This window comes from Chlamydotis macqueenii, chromosome 26 (genome assembly GCF_036417535.1).
Source record: "Chlamydotis macqueenii isolate bChlMac1 chromosome 26, bChlMac1.mat, whole genome shotgun sequence".
NCBI lineage: Eukaryota > Metazoa > Chordata > Aves > Otidiformes > Otididae > Chlamydotis > Chlamydotis macqueenii.
This window is the reverse complement of record NC_141581.1, coordinates 3,367,633-3,384,689: the sequence shown is the minus strand read 5'-3', so window position 1 is coordinate 3,384,689 and position 17,057 is coordinate 3,367,633. Positions and strand designations below refer to the sequence as shown.

Genomic DNA, 17,057 nt, shown 5'->3' with positions numbered 1-17,057 from the left:
GCGGGGGCATGCAGACAAAAAGCTGCATCTTCAGTTCTCCATGAGGGTTTGTAATGAGATTTGTAACAGTCCCCGGCGCTGGAGTGACCCGTTCCCACCACCTTTATTAGTAGTACAGGACAACCGCGCTCCCAGCACCATCACTGCGGGGCCATCGGCCCCAGAACAGGCTGCAAAACCCAACCCTGGCCACCCGCGGTCCCTCAGCTCTTTGCTTTGGAGGATCGGGCAGGCCTGGCTTTGCTCACTGCTGAGCAGGATTTCCTCAGGCTGTCCACAAGCCTGTCGAAGAAGAACTCTGTCTGGTACTCCAGCCCAGTGAGGTGCTGCAGGAAGCATGGCACCTCAGCTTTCTTGACACCCACGTACACAGGGATGATCTTGGTCCCGCGGCAGTGGACGGTGTGATACAGGTTACACTGGGAAACGTGCTGGCACCATGGGTCGTCCAGGGACTTGGCGGAGAAGAGGAGGATGGCCACCCGGCTGGCCTCGATGACCTCGGCGGTAGTCAGGATGACAGATGTCCCGGCCACTTGGTCCTGGTGCTCTGCGTAGCCCCGAAAACCCTCTTTCTTCAAGTGCTGCGAGATGCAGGAGGCGATGTCGTCATCCGCAGGGCAGTACCAGATAGAAAAGTCGTAGGTGAAGCCACGGCGCGAGGGCACAGATGACATGCCACTCTCTGGGGACGAGGGCTTCGAGTTCACGCACAGCATGGACCCAACGTGGGGGCCAAGCCTTTCCCCCTACACCGGGAACCTGCTGCTGCGCCCAGACAGCCGCTCCCCGGCACAGGCTCCCCAGGGAAAAGGTCAGGCTGCCAAGGCGGCCAGCCCTCTTGCACGCCGGTGAGGCGCCGGCAAGCCGCGGCAACGTCAGATCCTCCCGTAAACCAAAAGCAGTCGGTTCTACCCCCGTTTTGGGTAGGTGAAACCGTAACCGCAGGGCGGCCCGAGGTGCCCGTTGCAGTCCAGAGAGAGGAGTCCGAGCGCCGACGCCGCCCGGACTCGGAGGCTGCCAGCCTCAGAGTGCTTTCTGCCTCATCTCCGAGATGCTGCACTCCAGCGCCGTTCCCGCCCGCCACAGATCCTCGCGCCGCTCCCGCAGCCGCTCCTGGGACTCCTGCAGCCGCTGGTTCATCTCCACGTAGGAACGGCTCTGCCGGTACAGCCGCTCCCTCTCCTCCGCCGCGGCCTCCTGCCCGGCGAGGCCGGCGGAGCCTGGAGGGGGGCAGAGCACTGTGGGGGTCAGTGTGGGCTGGCGGAGCCCCCCACCCTCGCTCTCCTCCCACGCCGGGGCTCACCTGGGCAGGGGCTGTGGTCCCGGCAGGGCTCGGCGGGGAGGAGAAAGACGGGGTCGGTCGGGTGGGTGCCCCGCACGTCGGCCAGGATCTGCTCCAGGCTGGGGGGCTCAGGGCGGGTGGGCAGCACCCGCTTGGCCTTGGAGCTCATCCCGGGGCGGCCTCATGCGCGGGGGCTGGCGGGCGCGGGGGCCGGGATGAGAGGGCTGCGCTGCCCCCAGCCCGGCTGCCGGACAGAATGACAAACAGACAGACCCACCCCCCACCAGCGCCCTTCGGACAGGCGCAGGGCTCCCCTCGCCCTGTGCCCCCGGGCAGACAGACCCCCTCGCTGCCCCCCTGGACGGACGGACACCCCCCAACCTCTCCAGGACAGACAGACAGACAGAGGCCAGACCCACCCCGCCCTTGGGACAGACAAAAAGATCCCCCCGACCCCCTTAGGGCAGACAGAGACCCCCGCCCGTTTCTCCGGACGGACCAACACGCATCCTCACCCTCCTCCCGGCCACCGTAGCGCCAACCACCCTCGCTGCCTCACTTCCGCCACGCCCCCGGAGAGCAAAGTCATCGCGGCCCCGCCCCGCCCTCCCCGGGCCCCGCCCCGCCCTCCCCGGGCCCCGCCCCGCCCTCCCCGGGCCCCGCCCCTCCGTCCCCGGGCCCCGCCCCTCCGTCCCCGGGCCCCGCCCCTCCGTCCCCGGGCCCCGCCCCTCCCTCCCCGGGCCCCGCCCCTCCCTCCCCGGGCCCCGCCCCTCCCTCCCCGGGCCCCGCCCCCCTCTTAAAGGCACCGCCCGCTCGTGCTCTTAAAGGCGCCGCGCGGTATCACGCCGCAGGCTGTCGGAAGAACGAAGGAGGGAGAGGTTATTCAGGGAACACCGAGGGGGTTAGTCCGGGGGGTTTATTGGGGGCAGCAGCGGTGGGGCCCGGGCCAGGCTTGGCCAGGACAGCCAAGCGGGGCCCCGGCCCTGGGTCGTGGTACCGGATGTCTCTCACTTGCTCTTCACTTCTTGCGCCAGGCTCAGGGCTGCTCTGGAGGCTGCGGGAGAGACGGGGATGGCGTTAGGAATGGGAGCCCCACCTCGGCACTGGCATCGAGGAACAGAGGGAGACAGCGAGGCCAAGGGGAGGACAGACGGCTCGGGGGCCTGGGCTATGGAGAAGCAGGAGGGAAATCGTCTGCTCTAGCCGCGCCAAGAGGGAAAGGGATGCTTGTGCGTGAGCCACGCTGGCGTCTGCAAGAGTGAGCCAGTGCCAAGATGGCCACAGCATCCGCAGGATCGTGGTTCACACGGAACGGGCCCTTCTCCCTTCAGTGGCAGCAGGAACCACGGCTCTTACGTACAGACAAGCTGAGCTGTGGTGCCACCTCAGCCGCCAGCCGGGCTCTGCTGCTGACCAGAGTCTGCAGGACTGGACCGCGAGGTGCAAAGAAAAGAGAGAGAATTACAGAGGAGGGGAAGGCTCGGCTCCTGCCACCACAGGGGGACAGGGCTGCAGCTGCGCAAGCGCGGCCCATGGACACGGGGCCCGGTAGTTAAAACAGGAGCTGCTATGTTCCCTGGAGGGAAAACCGCCTGCCCCAGACACAGAGTAGGGCGACGGGGACCAGGACACCCGCATTACCTTCTCGGGTGATGCTGGAAGCCGCGTCCAGGGCTTTCGTGCTGAGGTTGCCCAGCACGCTGTCCACGGTCTGGTGGTGCCTGAGGAAGCAGGGCCGGATGACGTTCTGGTAGAGCACCCGTGACCCGTTCCAGGACACGGGGGCCATGCACCACACCAGGAACAGGCACTGCGGGGAGGAGAGATGCTGCAGAGCTGGGAGATGGCGGGGCAGGGCAGGAGCCGAGCAAGGCAGCCCCCAGAAAGGGCGGGGGCAGTGATGGAGCAGCAGCTGAGAGGCTCCAGTTCCCCCCAGCCTGGCCGAAAGGCAGCTTCCCAAGGTTGGAGCTCGCTGGAGGTCCCAAGACCTCAGCTGAGTGCAGGGAGCTCTGTGATGAACTGTGGCCCCACCACAGCCACCACCACCACCCTGCTAATGGGACAGAGCGCACCACGCTTGGTTCCTCCAGTTCAGCCGTTGGTTGAGAGGACTTGGGGCCCCAGCAGTTCCCAGCAAAGCTGTTACCTTCCCGGCGTAGTAGAAGGGGAACCAGTAGAGGAAGGTGTCGGAGAAGAACTCGGCTATGCTGAAGACACCATACACCACCCAGTACGTCAGCCACGTGGTGTCATCCTCCTTGTTGGAGCTCTCGATGGCTTTGATGCTGCGGCAGGAGAGGGGAAGGGCACTGCCGCTGCAATCTTGCTGCCAGGGTGGGCACCTCCTTCCCAAGTCCTCCAGACTCTGGAGAAAACCTGCCTACTGCGTGCTGCTGCCCCAAGCTGGGACCGTGCCAGGTCCCAGCATTTTCAGGAAGGTCTCAAGAGCTTCTTGACCATAACTGCCTGTTCATTTACCAGGAAGACCCTCAGCTAAGGGCGGGGAACGCTCTCCAGGTGCTGCAGGGAGGTTGGGCTGGGGCACTGGTACTTACGAGACGTACGCAGGGTAGGCGAAGCCGATGAGGTTGCAGAGCAGCGAGGCGCCATAGCCGAACACGAGGTACAGGCTCAGGAACGCTGCAGAACCTGCCAACGGGGGACAGAAAAGACAGTCACGTACCTGCCGACACCGCGATGGTGAGGGGAGACCCCGTCTTGGTCTACTGAGTAGGTTTCTCTATCCCAGTAGTGAGAAGTGGTGCATGCCAGAATAACGGGACAGGCATGTCAGCTTGTCTGTACGTAAGAGCCGCGGTTCCTGCTGCCACTGAAGGGAGAAGGGCCCGTTCCGTGTGAACCACGATCCTGCGGATGCTGTGGTCATCTTGGCACGTTGGGAATAACGACCACCTCCAGTTAATTCCAGTATGAACTGCTGCACTGAGCCACGGCGTGTGGTAGAGTCTGTCGTGGAGTGCAGGCGCTCGCTCATCTCTGAGGGAGCCATGACCTGGTCCTGTCACCATTTGTCCCCTCCCTGGCCTGGAAGGGACTTCACCACAACAAACTCGCAGTGCTTTTGACCTGTCGCGAGCCTGGACCCGGGCCAAGGCTGCAAAGACGTCAGAAGTGGAGACCTTCACACACACCTATGGTCCAAAGTCAAGGCACTGAGCTGCTTCTCCGCATGCGGGGCTCAGAGCCATTTGGCATTTTGATAACAACTGTTCAAGGACAAGGCTTGCTAGCGGAGCCGAGCACCCGGAGAGCAGCCTCTTTGCCAGAGCCTGTGTCTCATTTCTGCTCCCTGTATGCATCTCCTGCACGTGCTTGTGCTGGGCAGCCACTGGTCATTAAGGCTTCTGCCCCCTGCGAACCAGCAATCCAATCCTGCTTCCCTGTTATTAAATTACATTGTTAAAAATTAAATGTGAACCATGGTTGTTTGGAGCCTGCCCAGCCCTCAGATGCTTGCAGGAGGCAGGATCAGTGGAGCTGGGGGAGCCGGCAGCAGGGGGAAGCCAAGGAAGGAGCCCTTGCTGCTGAAACCACAGCTACAGCGAAGAGCCCTCACTCACGTGTGGGCTCAGAGGGCCGGGTGACGCCGGTACCCAGCAGCTCCCTCCCAACCCACCCGAAACACAGACCCCAGAGTGGCAGAGGGCAGGAAAGCAGCCCAGGGACACGCAGAGCTGGAGTCAAGGGCATTTACTGTCACAGCCCAGCAGCATCTCGCCTGCTCTGCGTACAAACTTCTCCATCAACATAAGCGCCTTGCGCTGCAGCAAGCAAGAAAGCCGGGACTTAACCTGTCTGTGCCAGTGAATTAGAGGAAAGCCCTTGCTCGGGCTCAGAGGACGGATTATCCCCACTCTGCTCAACGCAGCATTTCTGCGCCTTGCTCTGGGCCCCAGCACAGGGCAGCCGCAGCTCCAGGCACGAACGGGGCTTCGGGTCTTTCCCAGGAGATGAGCAGGAGCAATGCGGCTTTGGAGCAATCACAAACTTCCTTTCACGGAAAACCAGGAGGCAGGTTCAGGCAGCGCTGGGTGTCATTCCCCCCGGAGCCCGAGAAGGGATTTCACGGGCTAAGTTGAGCCCCCAGAGAAATTTATGTAACAGCAAAAAAAACAAGTGAAAGGTTTCACTTAAAAAGAAGAGCTGCTGAGGGGGGTGGCATGGAGCCATCCTGGAGTGCCTGTCCCATCCCCCCTCACCCTGACACCCCCAGCCCCACACAGGAGGGGACATTTGGGAGAGCACTGATCCTTTCAACGGCACTTGAGAGCAAGGCTTTGCCAGTCTCACAGGGAGAAGGTTTCCCTGGCGAGGAGGGTGAGCAGCCAGCGTGACAACCAGCCTGGTGCCCTGGGAAGGGGACACCGTCCTCCTCCAGGATGATTTTTACCCAGCTGAAGCCACCGCACGGCTGACCTTGGCCTCCAAACCACAGCCCATGGGTCATTACTGGCTTCAGAGATGCAGAACCCACCCTGCTGGGTTCAAACACAAATTAGGAATTGCTCCAGAGCCAGAGGGAGGGAGAAATTGGGTATTTTTAATTTAGTGGCAGCTTCTCCTTTCCAGGACAGGGTCTGAGAACACAGGACCTTTGCTCTTTGGTGGAAGTGCTGCCTCTGCTCTTCCCCTACCCTCAAAAGTCCATCACACCTGAGCACGACCAAAACCCCAGGATTGGTTTTTTTTGGAAGATGCCCGACGCCATGCACCACATCCAAACACAAAGGCGTGTGCCTGTTCATGTACCCCTTTCCCCCTCAGAGCAGGAAAACAAGCCCTGCAGCAGGTAAAGGGCCAGGAAATCGCACCAGGAGGCGAGAGGCAGGGGAAGCGCCCAGCAGGACGTGGGCAACTGGGAAACCCTGAGCCCCTCCTGGGAGGTTTTATATAAAATCCCGATTAGGAGAAGGTGGATGGGCAAGTCATAAATTGGTGGAAAGCGGCAGGGGGCCAAAGATCAGCGCTGCAGCAAGGGCAGAGGGGTCATGTCGTGCCAGGAGACCGCTCCCCGCGGAAACGCGGGTTGGTTTCTCATTAACAAGCAAACAGGATCCAGTGAACAGCCAGACCTCCGCCCTCCTGCCGGGTGGGAGCCGATGCCCGTGGGACATGGGAACGGGCACTCCCGTCCCCAGTGCCCCGTCTCACCCGCAGCATTTTGGGGTCTTGCCTGGCAGGGTGTGGGGAAACCCCCCTCCATCAGGCCCGGGCTTCTCAGGGGTCTTGAGGGTGAGACCTCCGACGGGCAGCCCCCACGGGTTTCTGGCTGCACCTCCCCTCGGGTGGAGGTGTGGGATTTCACACCTGCCGAAGGCAAGGATAGACAGAAGGCACCGCCACCGCCCCCAGCTCCCAGACCCCCAAATGAGGGGGGCCTGCCCACACCCTCCCCTCCCTGCAGAGCTCAGAGGCACGGTGAGGGGCTACCGGGCCACCCCAGGAAAGAAGAGGGGCCCTCGGAAACTCCCCCCCCCCCCACAAAGCGAAGGGGCGGGAGGGGAAAGGGGCCGGGGTGGTGGGGGTGGATCCGGTCGCACCTGAGGCCAGGTAGAGCCGCCGGACGCCGGTGCGGGCCTCCAGCCGACTCAGCAGGTCGCCGAGCGGCCCGGGGCGATCGAGGAGGCGCTGCAGGCGCTGCGGTACCGTGCCCATGGCTGCGGCTGCCGCCCCTGTCCCGGTCCCTTCCCGCCGTCCCGGGCCGATGCGGCGAACGGGGCCGAGCCAGGAGGGGCGGGGCCACGCTGTCGCCGTGGCGACGCCGTCGCCATGGTAACTCCCGCGCAACCCCCGCGGCCTCCATGGCGGCGAGGCCGGGGCCGTTCCTGGAGCTGGGGCTGATGGTGGTGGCGGTGGTGGCGGTCACCGCCCCACTGGGCTCCGCCGAGCCCCGCGTCTACCTGAGCAGCTGGGCCGTGCGGGTGGCGGCGGGGCCGCGGGAGGCCGGGCGCCTGGCCCACCGCCACGGCCTGCTCTGCCTGGGCCAGGTGCTGCCCACTCGGTGCCCGCGGGCCGCCCCACTGCTGTGGGGAGGGTGGTGGGGTAAGCGGGGCCGGGACGAGCCCAGCACCTTCCCGTCCACGTACCCTCGTCCCACCCGGTGTTCCCCCTCACTCATCCCCACCACTTGTCCCCGAGCAAAATGCTGCTTTAATTTTAAACCAGGTGTTGGATTATTCCCTCTGGGGTGTTTAAACCATCAGGTGTGGACAAGAGCATGAGTGCAGCAGGGACACACGTTGCTAACGGCCTCTGTGCCTGCATGGATGAGCAAGGAAACCTGCAGGGCACACACAAACCTTCCCCAGCAGCCTGCTTTCTCTCCAAGTGACACTCGTTGCTTGTCCTACCACCTACAACTCCCATTAAATGCGTCTTTCTGATCTCTACGGGCCTGGGTCGAGCTGGCACACATCTATAAGCAATCTCTTACAACAGCTCTTTGGCCTGCAGGTGATGGAGGGAGAGCCATACTACCACTTCAAACACCGTGGCACCAGGCAGAAAGCCTTAAGCAGACACTGGGGCTGGAATATGCGCCTGAGAAAAGAGCCAAAGGTAGGGAGGAGGTTGCAGGGACCAAGGCTACTGCATGCGGTGCTGGGCAGGCTCTGCCCGACACCAACAATGTCGCTTCCCACTCAGGTCCTCTGGTTTGAGCAGCAAACCGTAAAGAGGCGTACGAAGAGAAGCATCAGCGTGGTGCCAACAGATCCCTGGTTCCACAAGCAGTGGTACATGGTAAGATTTTGCCACTCTCTCTTCTAATCCTCAAGGAAATCACCTCCCCGATGCATAAACAGGACTAATGCTGACAGCGATGAGGCAGCAGAAGAGTCCTTGAAGGTCACCGCAGCCTGCTGCTGCCCTGGGGCTGATCAAATCTAATCCGTTTTCCAGAACAATGACATCAATCCTGATCTAAACATCCTCACTGCTTGGAGCAAAGGGTACACAGGGCTGGGGGTTGTGCTGACCATCCTGGATGACGGGATCGAGAAGGACCACCCGGATCTGTCTGCCAACTATGTAACTACAAGGGGCTGAACAGCGCGGGCTGCAGGAACCAGCTCCTTCAGGGCGGTTTTGCTCCAGGGGAGGGTGGGAGGTGGTGCATTCATCCCACCCATGGGACTTTGCAGTGGGAACTCAGCCTCTCCGTGGCTGGATCAAAAGATTTGGTGTTTCCTGCAGTGAATTTTCACATCAAGGAAACGTTAGAACTTGTACACGCTCAAGCCCCCGAAATAGAAGTAATTACAGCAAGCTGCAAAGCCAGTAAAGCTGGTAAGCTCTCACGTGCTCTTAGAGCTGAGAGGAAGGGATAGGTAAATCTTAGTTGTTGTTTATGGTTTCAGTGGTTTGTAGTTTCTCTCTTCTAACTGTGTGCCTGGCGAGGCTCGCCCTTGGGTGACTCGCCACGCTGGACTTTCTCACTGGGCACGATTAAGCAGCACGGTGATGTGCAAAGTCACACCCCTTTAGCGAAACCCCGTTTCCAACCACTCCAGGTTAACCCGATGCAGTTGCTGGGTGCGAAGGGACTGGGCAGGCAGCGAGCTTATGGGCAGGCAGGGCAATCCATGCTGCCAGACACAGGGCGAAGAGCCAGGCACTGGTGCTGAGCTCTCACAACCCACACAAAAAAGCAGTTTGCTCATGCCGGTGCCTCTTTTTCCAATAGGATCCCCTGGCAAGTTACGACTTCAACAGCAACGACCCCGATCCCCAGCCCAGATACACCGCTGAGGATGAGAATTGGTGAGTTTTGTCCAGCACCCTGTGGTGGGTGCTTTGTCTCTCGAGGGGCTGAAGCTGTCCGGGGCCCCTTCACCCCTTGCAGAGGATGGCTCATGCTCTAACTCTGCCCCGCAGGCATGGGACACGCTGTGCAGGAGAAGTGGCAGCTGCAGCCAACAACCAGATCTGTGGAGCAGGGGTTGCATACAACGCCAAAGTCGGAGGTGAGCCATTGCTCTGGCGCACTGGTGGGATGTGGGTCACAAATCAGCTCCAGCACCCTAAGGGGAACACGTGGCCGCAGGCAGGGCTGCTACGGGGGGGAGCCAGGGGCTTGCTGGGTGCTCCCTGGGGGTTTAACTCCAACATGACACAGGGCTCCAGCAGGCAGCACCAGCACGGGTGCAGGCTCGAGCTCCCCTGTGGAAGCAAGCATGGCAAATGGGGTTAAAAGCTGGGAGAACTCGCTGGGCTTAATAAGGAGCTTTGAGAACCAGCTCACAGGCAGCCACACAGACCTGCAGGAGCCTGATCTCCTTAGGGCAGCATGGCGGAAATGGTGCTCAAGGCAACCAAGGAGGTGAAGTGGGGGCTGGCGAGATGCCCCTCAGCCCTTATGTTCACATGGCATGTGTGAGGCTCCCGTTGACCCAGAGCTGGCGTGACCTCATGAGTGCTGCCGCCTCTCGGACACGGCTGCTCCTCGTCCTGGCTCTGCAGGTGTGCGGATGCTGGATGGTCCCATCACGGACATGGTGGAGGCTCAATCCCTCAGCTTGCATCCCCAGCACATCCACATCTACAGCGCCAGCTGGGGCCCCCAGGATGACGGGAAGACAGTGGACGGGCCAGGCATGCTGGCCAGAGAGGCCTTCTACAGCGGAGTCACCAAAGTAAGTGTGGCACTGGCCTCAGGGATCTCACTGGCGCAAGGACTCCCTGCTCAACCTCCTCTGCCTCCTGCCTGCCAGGGTCGGGGTGGCCTAGGCTCCATCTTCATCTGGGCCTCCGGCAACGGTGGGATCAACTATGACAACTGCAACTGTGACGGCTATGCCAACAGCATCTACACCTTGTCCGTGGGCAGCGTTTTGGAAGGCGGCCGGAGGCCCTGGTACGGTGAGGGCTGCTCTGCCATCTTCACCACCACCTACAGCAGCAGGACCACGAGCAAGGTGCAGATTGTGAGTGCCATGCCAGCTCCACTGGAGCCGCGACCCTCAGGCAGATGCTTGTTCCCAGCACAGAGTGGGCTTATCCGAGCCCTCCTTACCTGGGGAGGGAGAGGGGATCTTTGTTAAAGTGTCTGCTTTAGACCCCTAAAAGCATGAAGGGACCTGGAGCGAGCATTTACTGAAGCTGCCCAACTCCAACCAGTCCTGCCCCATGCTCCAGCAGCGGACAACGGTGCCGAGACCTCCCTCTCCCCACTAGGTGACCACCGACCTGCATCACCGCTGCACTGACAAGCACACGGGCACCTCCGCCTCTGCCCCGCTGGCTGCAGGAATGATTGCCCTTGCGCTGGAGGCCAAGTAGGTGCCAGTGCAGCCACGGGACAGTCCTCAGGGAGGGCCTAGTGCCTCACCAGGACCCTGCAGGGACAATGAAGGGAGACTTTGCTAGCAGAGAGGTCAGGGGATGCAGAGCTGAGGTCTCCCTGGGTTCTAGTGGGGCAGCATCTTCTCCCAGCACACTGCGGAGAGCAGCCCAGAGACAGAAGAGTTGTCCTCTGGAGGTCTCTGTTGCTCCCATTTCAGCAGTGAAGGAAGTTGTGAGGGAACCAACTTGGACCCAGACAGTTAACTTACCCCCATCAGAAGAGGCAAATCTCACCCTCAAAAGCTAACCCAAAGCAAAGACCTCTGTTCCCAAGTCCTCCTTGCTTCCAGCCCAGCACTGACCTGGCGTGACCTGCAGCATCTTGTCGTCAGGGCCTCCAAGCCCACTCATCTGCAGGCAGAGGACTGGGCTGTGAATGGGGTTGGACGCAAGGGTGAGTTCAGGGCTCAGTTGCTGCCTGCCGTGCCTGCTCCTGCTTCCCTCCTCTGTCTGCGGGGGAACGCACTGCCCCTCAGACTCCTGTCACCAGACCTGGGGCAGGAGCACCCGGTGCTCTCCCAGCACAGAGGGGCTCATGTGCCCTCTCTTGGGTGGCATCTGCTTTTCAGTGAGCCACCACTACGGCTACGGGCTCCTGGACGCTGGTCTGCTGGTGGAGATGGCCAAGGTGTGGACAGGAACTCGGCCACAGCGGAGGTGTTCGGTCAAGGCTCCGGCAATGCCCCGGTAAGGGATGATACTGCCTGGGTCTGACCGCGTGCGAGCTCACACAGGGATTTTCTTGTAGCGAAGTCATGCTGTGCCCGTTGCAGGAGCAGGCATTGCTTCCGAGAAAGTGGCTTCTGCTGTGACCACAGGCTGTTCTTAGAGGTCATGGTGGAGGGCAGGATGCCCATGGAGGGGACAGAGATGCCCTTACCTCTGTCTTGTACTCGATAGGAACATCGGCTCCAAGCTCACCATCTCTACTGACGTCTCCTGCACCAGGAGGACCAAGCGCATCCGCTCGCTGGAGCATGTCCAGGTCCAGCTCTCTCTGAGCTACAGCCGCAGAGGGGACCTGGTGATCACTCTGACCAGCCCGATGGGGACCACATCCACGCTGGTGACTGTGCGGTAGGGGCACTCTGCGAGCTCACAGGGAGCACGCTGCTGTGAGACTCACCAGCTGTGGGGGGGCTGAGGCACTCCCCCTCTCGCGGCCTCTCCCAGGGCCAGGAGACTCTCACCCATACCACCAAAGTGGCTGCTTCTGGCCCCTGCAGTGCCCAAAACTCCTGTGTGGCCCCTGCCACATCTTGGCAATGCCCCCTTATACTAGGAAAAGGGCGACTCGAGGGCCTTCTTGGGCAGCATCCCTCCTCTCCAGCCTGTCACTCCTGGCTCTCCTCTCCTCCAGCCCGTATGACACCAGCCAGCAGGGCTACAAGGACTGGACCTTCATGTCCACACACTTCTGGGATGAGAACCCGAATGGGACCTGGACGCTCCAGCTAGAGAACAAGGGCGATGCCTACAACACGGGTGGGTGCTCAGGGACCCATTCACAAGGGTCACCCAGTGCCCAGTCATCCTTTCTTCTTCCTTCCCCTACTTTCATTAGCAACATTTGTTGGCTTGTCCTCTTCCCACCCCTCCTGGGCGTGTGAGCCCTCTTTTTCTTCAGGGCCATTTGTTTTGAGGGGCTGTCTGGCCAGGAAGGGAGCATGGCTAGCTCTCCCCCACAGAGTCCCAAAGTTCCAGCCCCACCTCCACTAGCTTGCAGATCCCAAACGCTGGAGGGTGGGAATGAAGCTACCATCAGAACCGAGTCCTGTTCCTCCTGCCCCAGGTGTACTGACCAGCTTCACCCTACACCTCCACGGCACAGACGAGGACATGACGGCCCGGCGCTTTGCAGCCTCTGCCCTGGACAAATGCATCAGGCGCGATGCACAGGGAGTGTGCGAGGGTGAGCTTTGAGCAGGAGGGGATGGCGCTCTGGGCCCCGGGTGCTCCTACAGCCTGGCTCATGCCACTGTCCCTCCGCAGAGTGCAGCAGTTCTTTGTACGCCTACCAGCGCTCCTGCCTGTCCTACTGCCCGCCGCGCTACTACGGCCGTACCCAGAAAGCTGCCGCCACAAACACAGCCCGTGTTTGTGCCAGCTGCCACCCCTCCTGCTACACATGCCAGGGTGCTTTGGCCAGCAACTGCACCGCCTGTCCCCCCACCCGCACCTTTGACGAGGTCACGCACTCCTGCTCCCTTCCGCAGGGCTTCCCCTCCGAGGAGGGACTGCAGAGGGACTTTGTCCCTGCCCTCATCTGTGGGAGCCTGATCCTCACAGCCATCCTCTGTGTCACATACTGTGTGGCCTTTTGCGGCATGAAAGGTAGCACCTGCTGTCACCGAGCTGGAAGGACAGTGTGACACCAGCCTGGGCTGCACGGACACAGGAAGCCAGATCCCAGCCTGGGACAGAGCTGCCCTAGCCTGGCTTCCAAAATAAATTAGTTGTTGCCTTCTGAACCACCCTCTCTGAAGGGTGACTTCCGTTTCCAGCCGCGCCTGGGCTGATCCCACCCCATGTCCAGCAGAGATAGGGGTGGGGGCTTCCCTCCCTGCCTGGCTCATCCCCCTGCATCCCCAGGGGACCTGAGCCATGCCGGGGGGCCCAGCCTGGCACGCTGCTGCGAGGGAGCTATTTCCAGAAGGGCTGGGCTGCGTGGCCGAGCACAAAGTGGGAGCCTTGTGCCCTTTCCCAGGCGCGGAGGGCTGTGAGGAGGTGTGGCTCCTCTCCAAACAGCTGCACCCGGGTGACCACAGCCAGCTCCTCCAGCACAAGCTCGGCCATGAGCCCACATAGCTTTTGGCAGGGGAGAGGCAGCTGGACTCCAAACCGCTGCTTGGGGAGGACAGCCTGGATTCACAGCACGGTGCAGTCCCCGGCTCTTGTTTACCAGCAGCCTTTAGTCCTTAAAATAGGGGTTCCGGGGCTGCTGCACCCCACAGCCGCCCTGCTCTCCCCCCGTTGCAGCAGTGGGGACAAACGCCCCGGGCCCTCACTGTCCCATTTGGGCTGGCAGCAGCACAGTGGCAGCTGCGCCCTGGCACACAGCGTGACACCAGCCAGGGCTGGGACAGGCACGGGGAGAGCTGCCAGCTGGGGCCCTTCCCAGGGGCATCGGCACCGTGCCAGACTCAGCCTCCCAGCCGCTGGCCCGGGACACAGCCGTGGCATGGCAGGGCCGGGTGGTTTGTCCCCATGCCGGCTGTGTCGTCCCCAAGCACAGCGTGTTTGTGCAGCTGAGGAGTCACAGAAGAGAGCGAGACCTTTGTCCAAGTGTATAAATCACTCGTGAGAAAACCCTTGGCCGGACCTTACAGAGCACTGAAGGGAGGGAGCTGGGGCAGAGCTTTTCCTCAAAAGGCAGCTGAGAGCAAGGGGCTGTCCCCAGTGGGACCTCCCCAGCCCCAAGGACAGGCTGGGACCCCCACCTCACAGCCGTGGGAGAAGAGCAGAGCGTGGTTGCAAGCACCAAGGGAGGGATCTAGGTGCCTCGGCTTTGCCAAAACACCACCCACCCAGCGCTGCGGGACGGGTTAGGGCCTTGGACGCACTGGAGCATGGCTTCCCCCACGGCATTGTGAGCCCCACCAGCCCCTCCATGGGGGTTTCTCCATCCCGCTCCCCTTCATCCATGCTGGCCCAGTCCTCCGTGGGCAGCCTGTGGTGCGGGAACCGCCGCTGGCTCTCAGTGCACACATCATCCTGCATGGAGCGACACGGGGATAGGTGAGGGCTCTGCCCGGAGAGGGGTCTGGAGGACCTCACATCACCCTGCCCTGGCACCCCAGGGACCTGTCCCCTCCCTGTCCCCAGCTGCATGGTCCTCACCACCCAGCCGAGCCGCCCCAGCAGCACAATGAGGCACAGTAGTTCCTTGTCGCACGAGTCTCCCCCCCACCTCGGTACTGGGATCCAGTTGGCAGCCTGGGGAGAGAGGAGGGCAGCGCTGGCTGTGGAGGAGCCATCGTGGTCTCTGGGGGTCTGGGGCACACAAATCGCACCCCCTACAAGAGCCAGCGCTGCCAGTATCTGGGCAGGGAAGCTCTGGATGGTGTGGTCCAGGGCCACCGTCTTAGCCAGGTCCCTGCCCAGGCAGGTCAGGTCCTTCCAGTAGAAGCCCCGGGCGCAGAGGCAGTCCCGCTGGGAGAAGCAGTACCTGGAAGGAAGGCAGAGCCTGTGGGAACGAGTCCCTGCCCCACAGGAGGTCCCCAGCAGGGTTTCACAAAGCCCATCACCTGATCAGCTTCTTCTTGGGGTCCAGCACATCCAAGACCTTCTCGGCATAGTCCTGCTTCACTGTTGTGAAGATGAAAATCTGGGGGGAGCGGGCAAAGGTCCCTGCACAGGATGCCCGAGTCTCCCCCAACCTCGACACAGTGGCACCCTGCCAGCTTCCTGCAGACCCCAGGCTCTAGGTACCTCATAGATCTTGGAAAGGCTCTCCAGGATCTGGTGGGGATGCAGCTTCACGTGGACCTGGAAGGGAAGAGCATCTCCAGTCAGTCCCAGAAAGCCACCAGCACCCACATCCTGACACCAAGGTGCACCCCAAGAGTGTGATCAGCACCCTGATCAGGATCCCGGGGGGCCCTCAGCCACGCCTTTCCCCTGGGATTACAGCCCCTGGGCCCCGCTTCCTCTCTGGCTACAAGGGAAGGACACAGGCACAGAGGCCATGTGGACACTGTGGCTCTTCACAGACCCGCCGTGCCACCTCAGGGACCCAGCACCCCGCTGTCCCCACCCTGGCACGCAGGCACCCACCTCGTAGGCATCTCCCTGGAAGGTCGTAGTGAAGGTAGCCCCAGCACCCCACCACTGGCCAGCCAGCATGGAGGAGCAGACCAGGGTCCCATCCTGCAGCCAGGGAGCAGGGGCAGACCCCAACCCCAGGGCTGCAGCCCCCCCACCCCCCCGCACCTCCCCAGCTCACCAGCTCCAGGATGAGGGTGTGCTCCAGCATGCTGTGGGTCTTCCAGAGACCACCCCTGCCGGGTGCTGGGACCGTGGGGACCAGCCTGGCCAGAGGAAGGCAGCGGGTCAGCAGGGCTGGGGGGGCTGCAGGAACTCCCTCCCACATACTCACAGCCTAGGGAGAGCAGGGTCCTGGCCCTCATCGGCAGGGAGCCCCAAGAAGAGGATACCCTTATAGCGGGGCTGCAACAGGGGGCTCACAGGCTCTGTGGGACACGGGGGTCCCATCAGCACAGCCTGGAGCAACCCCCGCTTCCCCAGGCAGGGATTGCCCAGGGGGACACACACTCACCCCTTTCCCTGGAACAGGGGGGAGCAGGTGCCAGCCTGTGATGCTCCCCTTCGAGATGCAGCTTCGCCAGCCAGCCCTTCCCAGGGGTCACAGGCACCAAGGAGGGACATGGGACACATGCCCAGGGGTCCCAGTCACGCACCGGGCCACGCTCACCCTTGTTCTCTTCTCTCTGCCGGCTCTTGGCCCACTAGCGAGCCCCAGCCTTGGTGGCTGAGAGCCCCAGGCCCCCACAGCTCTCCCTGCAGGATCTCTTTGCGCATGGGGTGACCGTCCCCAAACCCGCCGTGGCCGGGACAGCCAGACAGGGCCATCCCAAGCAGGGGAAGCCTGAAGGTGACAGCACAGAGCCCCAGCCCCGGGGCTGCTGGGCATCACTGGCTCCAAAAGAGCTGTGGGGACCCCTCCAAGGGCACTGCAGCCAGCCCACCCACCCTACCCAAGGACAACAACAACCCCCAGCCCCAAACCAGTCATAGTGGGTGGGAGGGGGCACATTTATAGGGTGAGGGAACCTTTCCAGCCCAAAGTGCCTCCACCCACACTCCCTGGGCATTACTAGGACCATCCGGGGAGCCCAGTACAGACCCCAGCTGCTCCTGCGGCTCATTTCTGGCCCCTGGTGATTAGTTACTCATTACGTTAAGGACCCTCCTGGTCTGGCAACTGCCACTCAGGGCACCCACCGCAGCTGCAGCCCCAGCCTGGTACCCAGTTTGGGAACAGTCACCAGTGAAATGAACTGGGAGAGCTCAGCCTTACACCAGGACTGGCTCCAAACCCACCCCTGGGTGGGTGCAAGGCCACCCCAGGACACCTGAGTGGGTGATGCACCCCAAGGTGCCCAGCACACCCCTGGGCATGTCCTGTCCCCGTGCAGGCCCCGCAGGTTGGGTTATGGGCAAGGGGACTCCAGCATGGGGAGAGACCCGCTCGCCTCCACCGGAAGAGAGATAAGCCATCGACCTCGAAAGGCAGAGCTTGGCATGTGTCCATCTTGGGGACAGGGACATGCTGCTGGGTGGCTGCCTTGCTGCGGGGTCTCAGCATGGAGCCACGGGACAGGACCCACTTGCCCAGGCACCCAGGGGTGGGGAGAGCAGGGGTGCTCCGGGCTCCAGCCAGGAAGGT

General features: G+C 62.1%; 4 protein-coding genes across 11 annotated transcripts; 1 reads left to right on the top strand and 3 right to left on the bottom strand.

Annotated features, from left to right (window-relative positions):
* Positions 1–79: 79 nt before the first annotated feature.
* C26H19orf25 (chromosome 26 C19orf25 homolog) lies at positions 80–1,849 on the bottom strand. 2 transcript variants are annotated; one of them, XM_086767084.1, is made up of 3 exons: positions 1,801–1,849; positions 1,307–1,479; positions 80–1,223 (listed from the first exon to the last, which is right to left on the bottom strand). In XM_086767084.1, exons 2-3 carry the CDS (start codon positions 1,452–1,454, stop codon positions 1,027–1,029), a joined length of 345 nt encoding a protein of 114 aa, XP_086623210.1. In that variant the 5' UTR covers positions 1,455–1,479; positions 1,801–1,849; the 3' UTR covers positions 80–1,026. The 2 variants fall into 2 exon arrangements, with proteins under 2 accessions (XP_086623210.1, XP_086623209.1); XM_086767083.1 differs by lacking the exon at positions 1,801–1,849 and having other exon boundaries at positions 1,307–1,598.
* A 337-nt stretch (positions 1,850–2,186) lies between these two features.
* On the bottom strand, positions 2,187–7,024 carry REEP6 (receptor accessory protein 6). Of its 2 annotated transcripts, XM_086767359.1 has the most exons (6): positions 6,847–7,024; positions 3,841–3,934; positions 3,432–3,570; positions 2,927–3,095; positions 2,646–2,713; positions 2,187–2,339 (listed from the first exon to the last, which is right to left on the bottom strand). In XM_086767359.1, exons 1-6 carry the CDS (start codon positions 6,959–6,961, stop codon positions 2,322–2,324), a joined length of 603 nt encoding a protein of 200 aa, XP_086623485.1. In that variant the 5' UTR covers positions 6,962–7,024; the 3' UTR covers positions 2,187–2,321. The 2 variants fall into 2 exon arrangements, with proteins under 2 accessions (XP_086623485.1, XP_086623486.1); XM_086767360.1 differs by lacking the exon at positions 2,646–2,713.
* Positions 7,025–7,107: 83 nt separating this feature from the next.
* Positions 7,108–13,020, top strand: PCSK4 (proprotein convertase subtilisin/kexin type 4). Its single transcript, XM_086767225.1, has 15 exons — positions 7,108–7,293; positions 7,760–7,864; positions 7,952–8,047; positions 8,207–8,335; positions 8,991–9,067; positions 9,182–9,270; positions 9,767–9,939; positions 10,018–10,230; positions 10,481–10,581; positions 10,939–11,042; positions 11,218–11,335; positions 11,549–11,725; positions 12,009–12,133; positions 12,441–12,560; positions 12,641–13,020. Exons 1-15 carry the CDS (start codon positions 7,108–7,110, stop codon positions 13,018–13,020), a joined length of 2,193 nt encoding a protein of 730 aa, XP_086623351.1.
* Positions 13,021–13,965: 945 nt separating this feature from the next.
* Positions 13,966–17,027, bottom strand: LOC147597535 (CTD small phosphatase-like protein 2). 6 transcript variants are annotated; one of them, XM_086767585.1, is made up of 7 exons: positions 16,893–17,027; positions 15,594–15,678; positions 15,425–15,517; positions 15,080–15,136; positions 14,896–14,975; positions 14,489–14,584; positions 13,966–14,362 (listed from the first exon to the last, which is right to left on the bottom strand). In XM_086767585.1, exons 1-7 carry the CDS (start codon positions 16,937–16,939, stop codon positions 14,194–14,196), a joined length of 627 nt encoding a protein of 208 aa, XP_086623711.1. In that variant the 5' UTR covers positions 16,940–17,027; the 3' UTR covers positions 13,966–14,193. The 6 variants fall into 6 exon arrangements, 5 of the variants coding, with proteins under 5 accessions (XP_086623711.1, XP_086623708.1, XP_086623710.1 ...); XM_086767582.1 differs by lacking the exon at positions 16,893–17,027 and adding an exon at positions 15,927–16,441; XM_086767584.1 differs by lacking the exon at positions 16,893–17,027 and adding an exon at positions 15,927–15,968 and having other exon boundaries at positions 15,594–15,840.
* Positions 17,028–17,057: the final 30 nt, after the last annotated feature.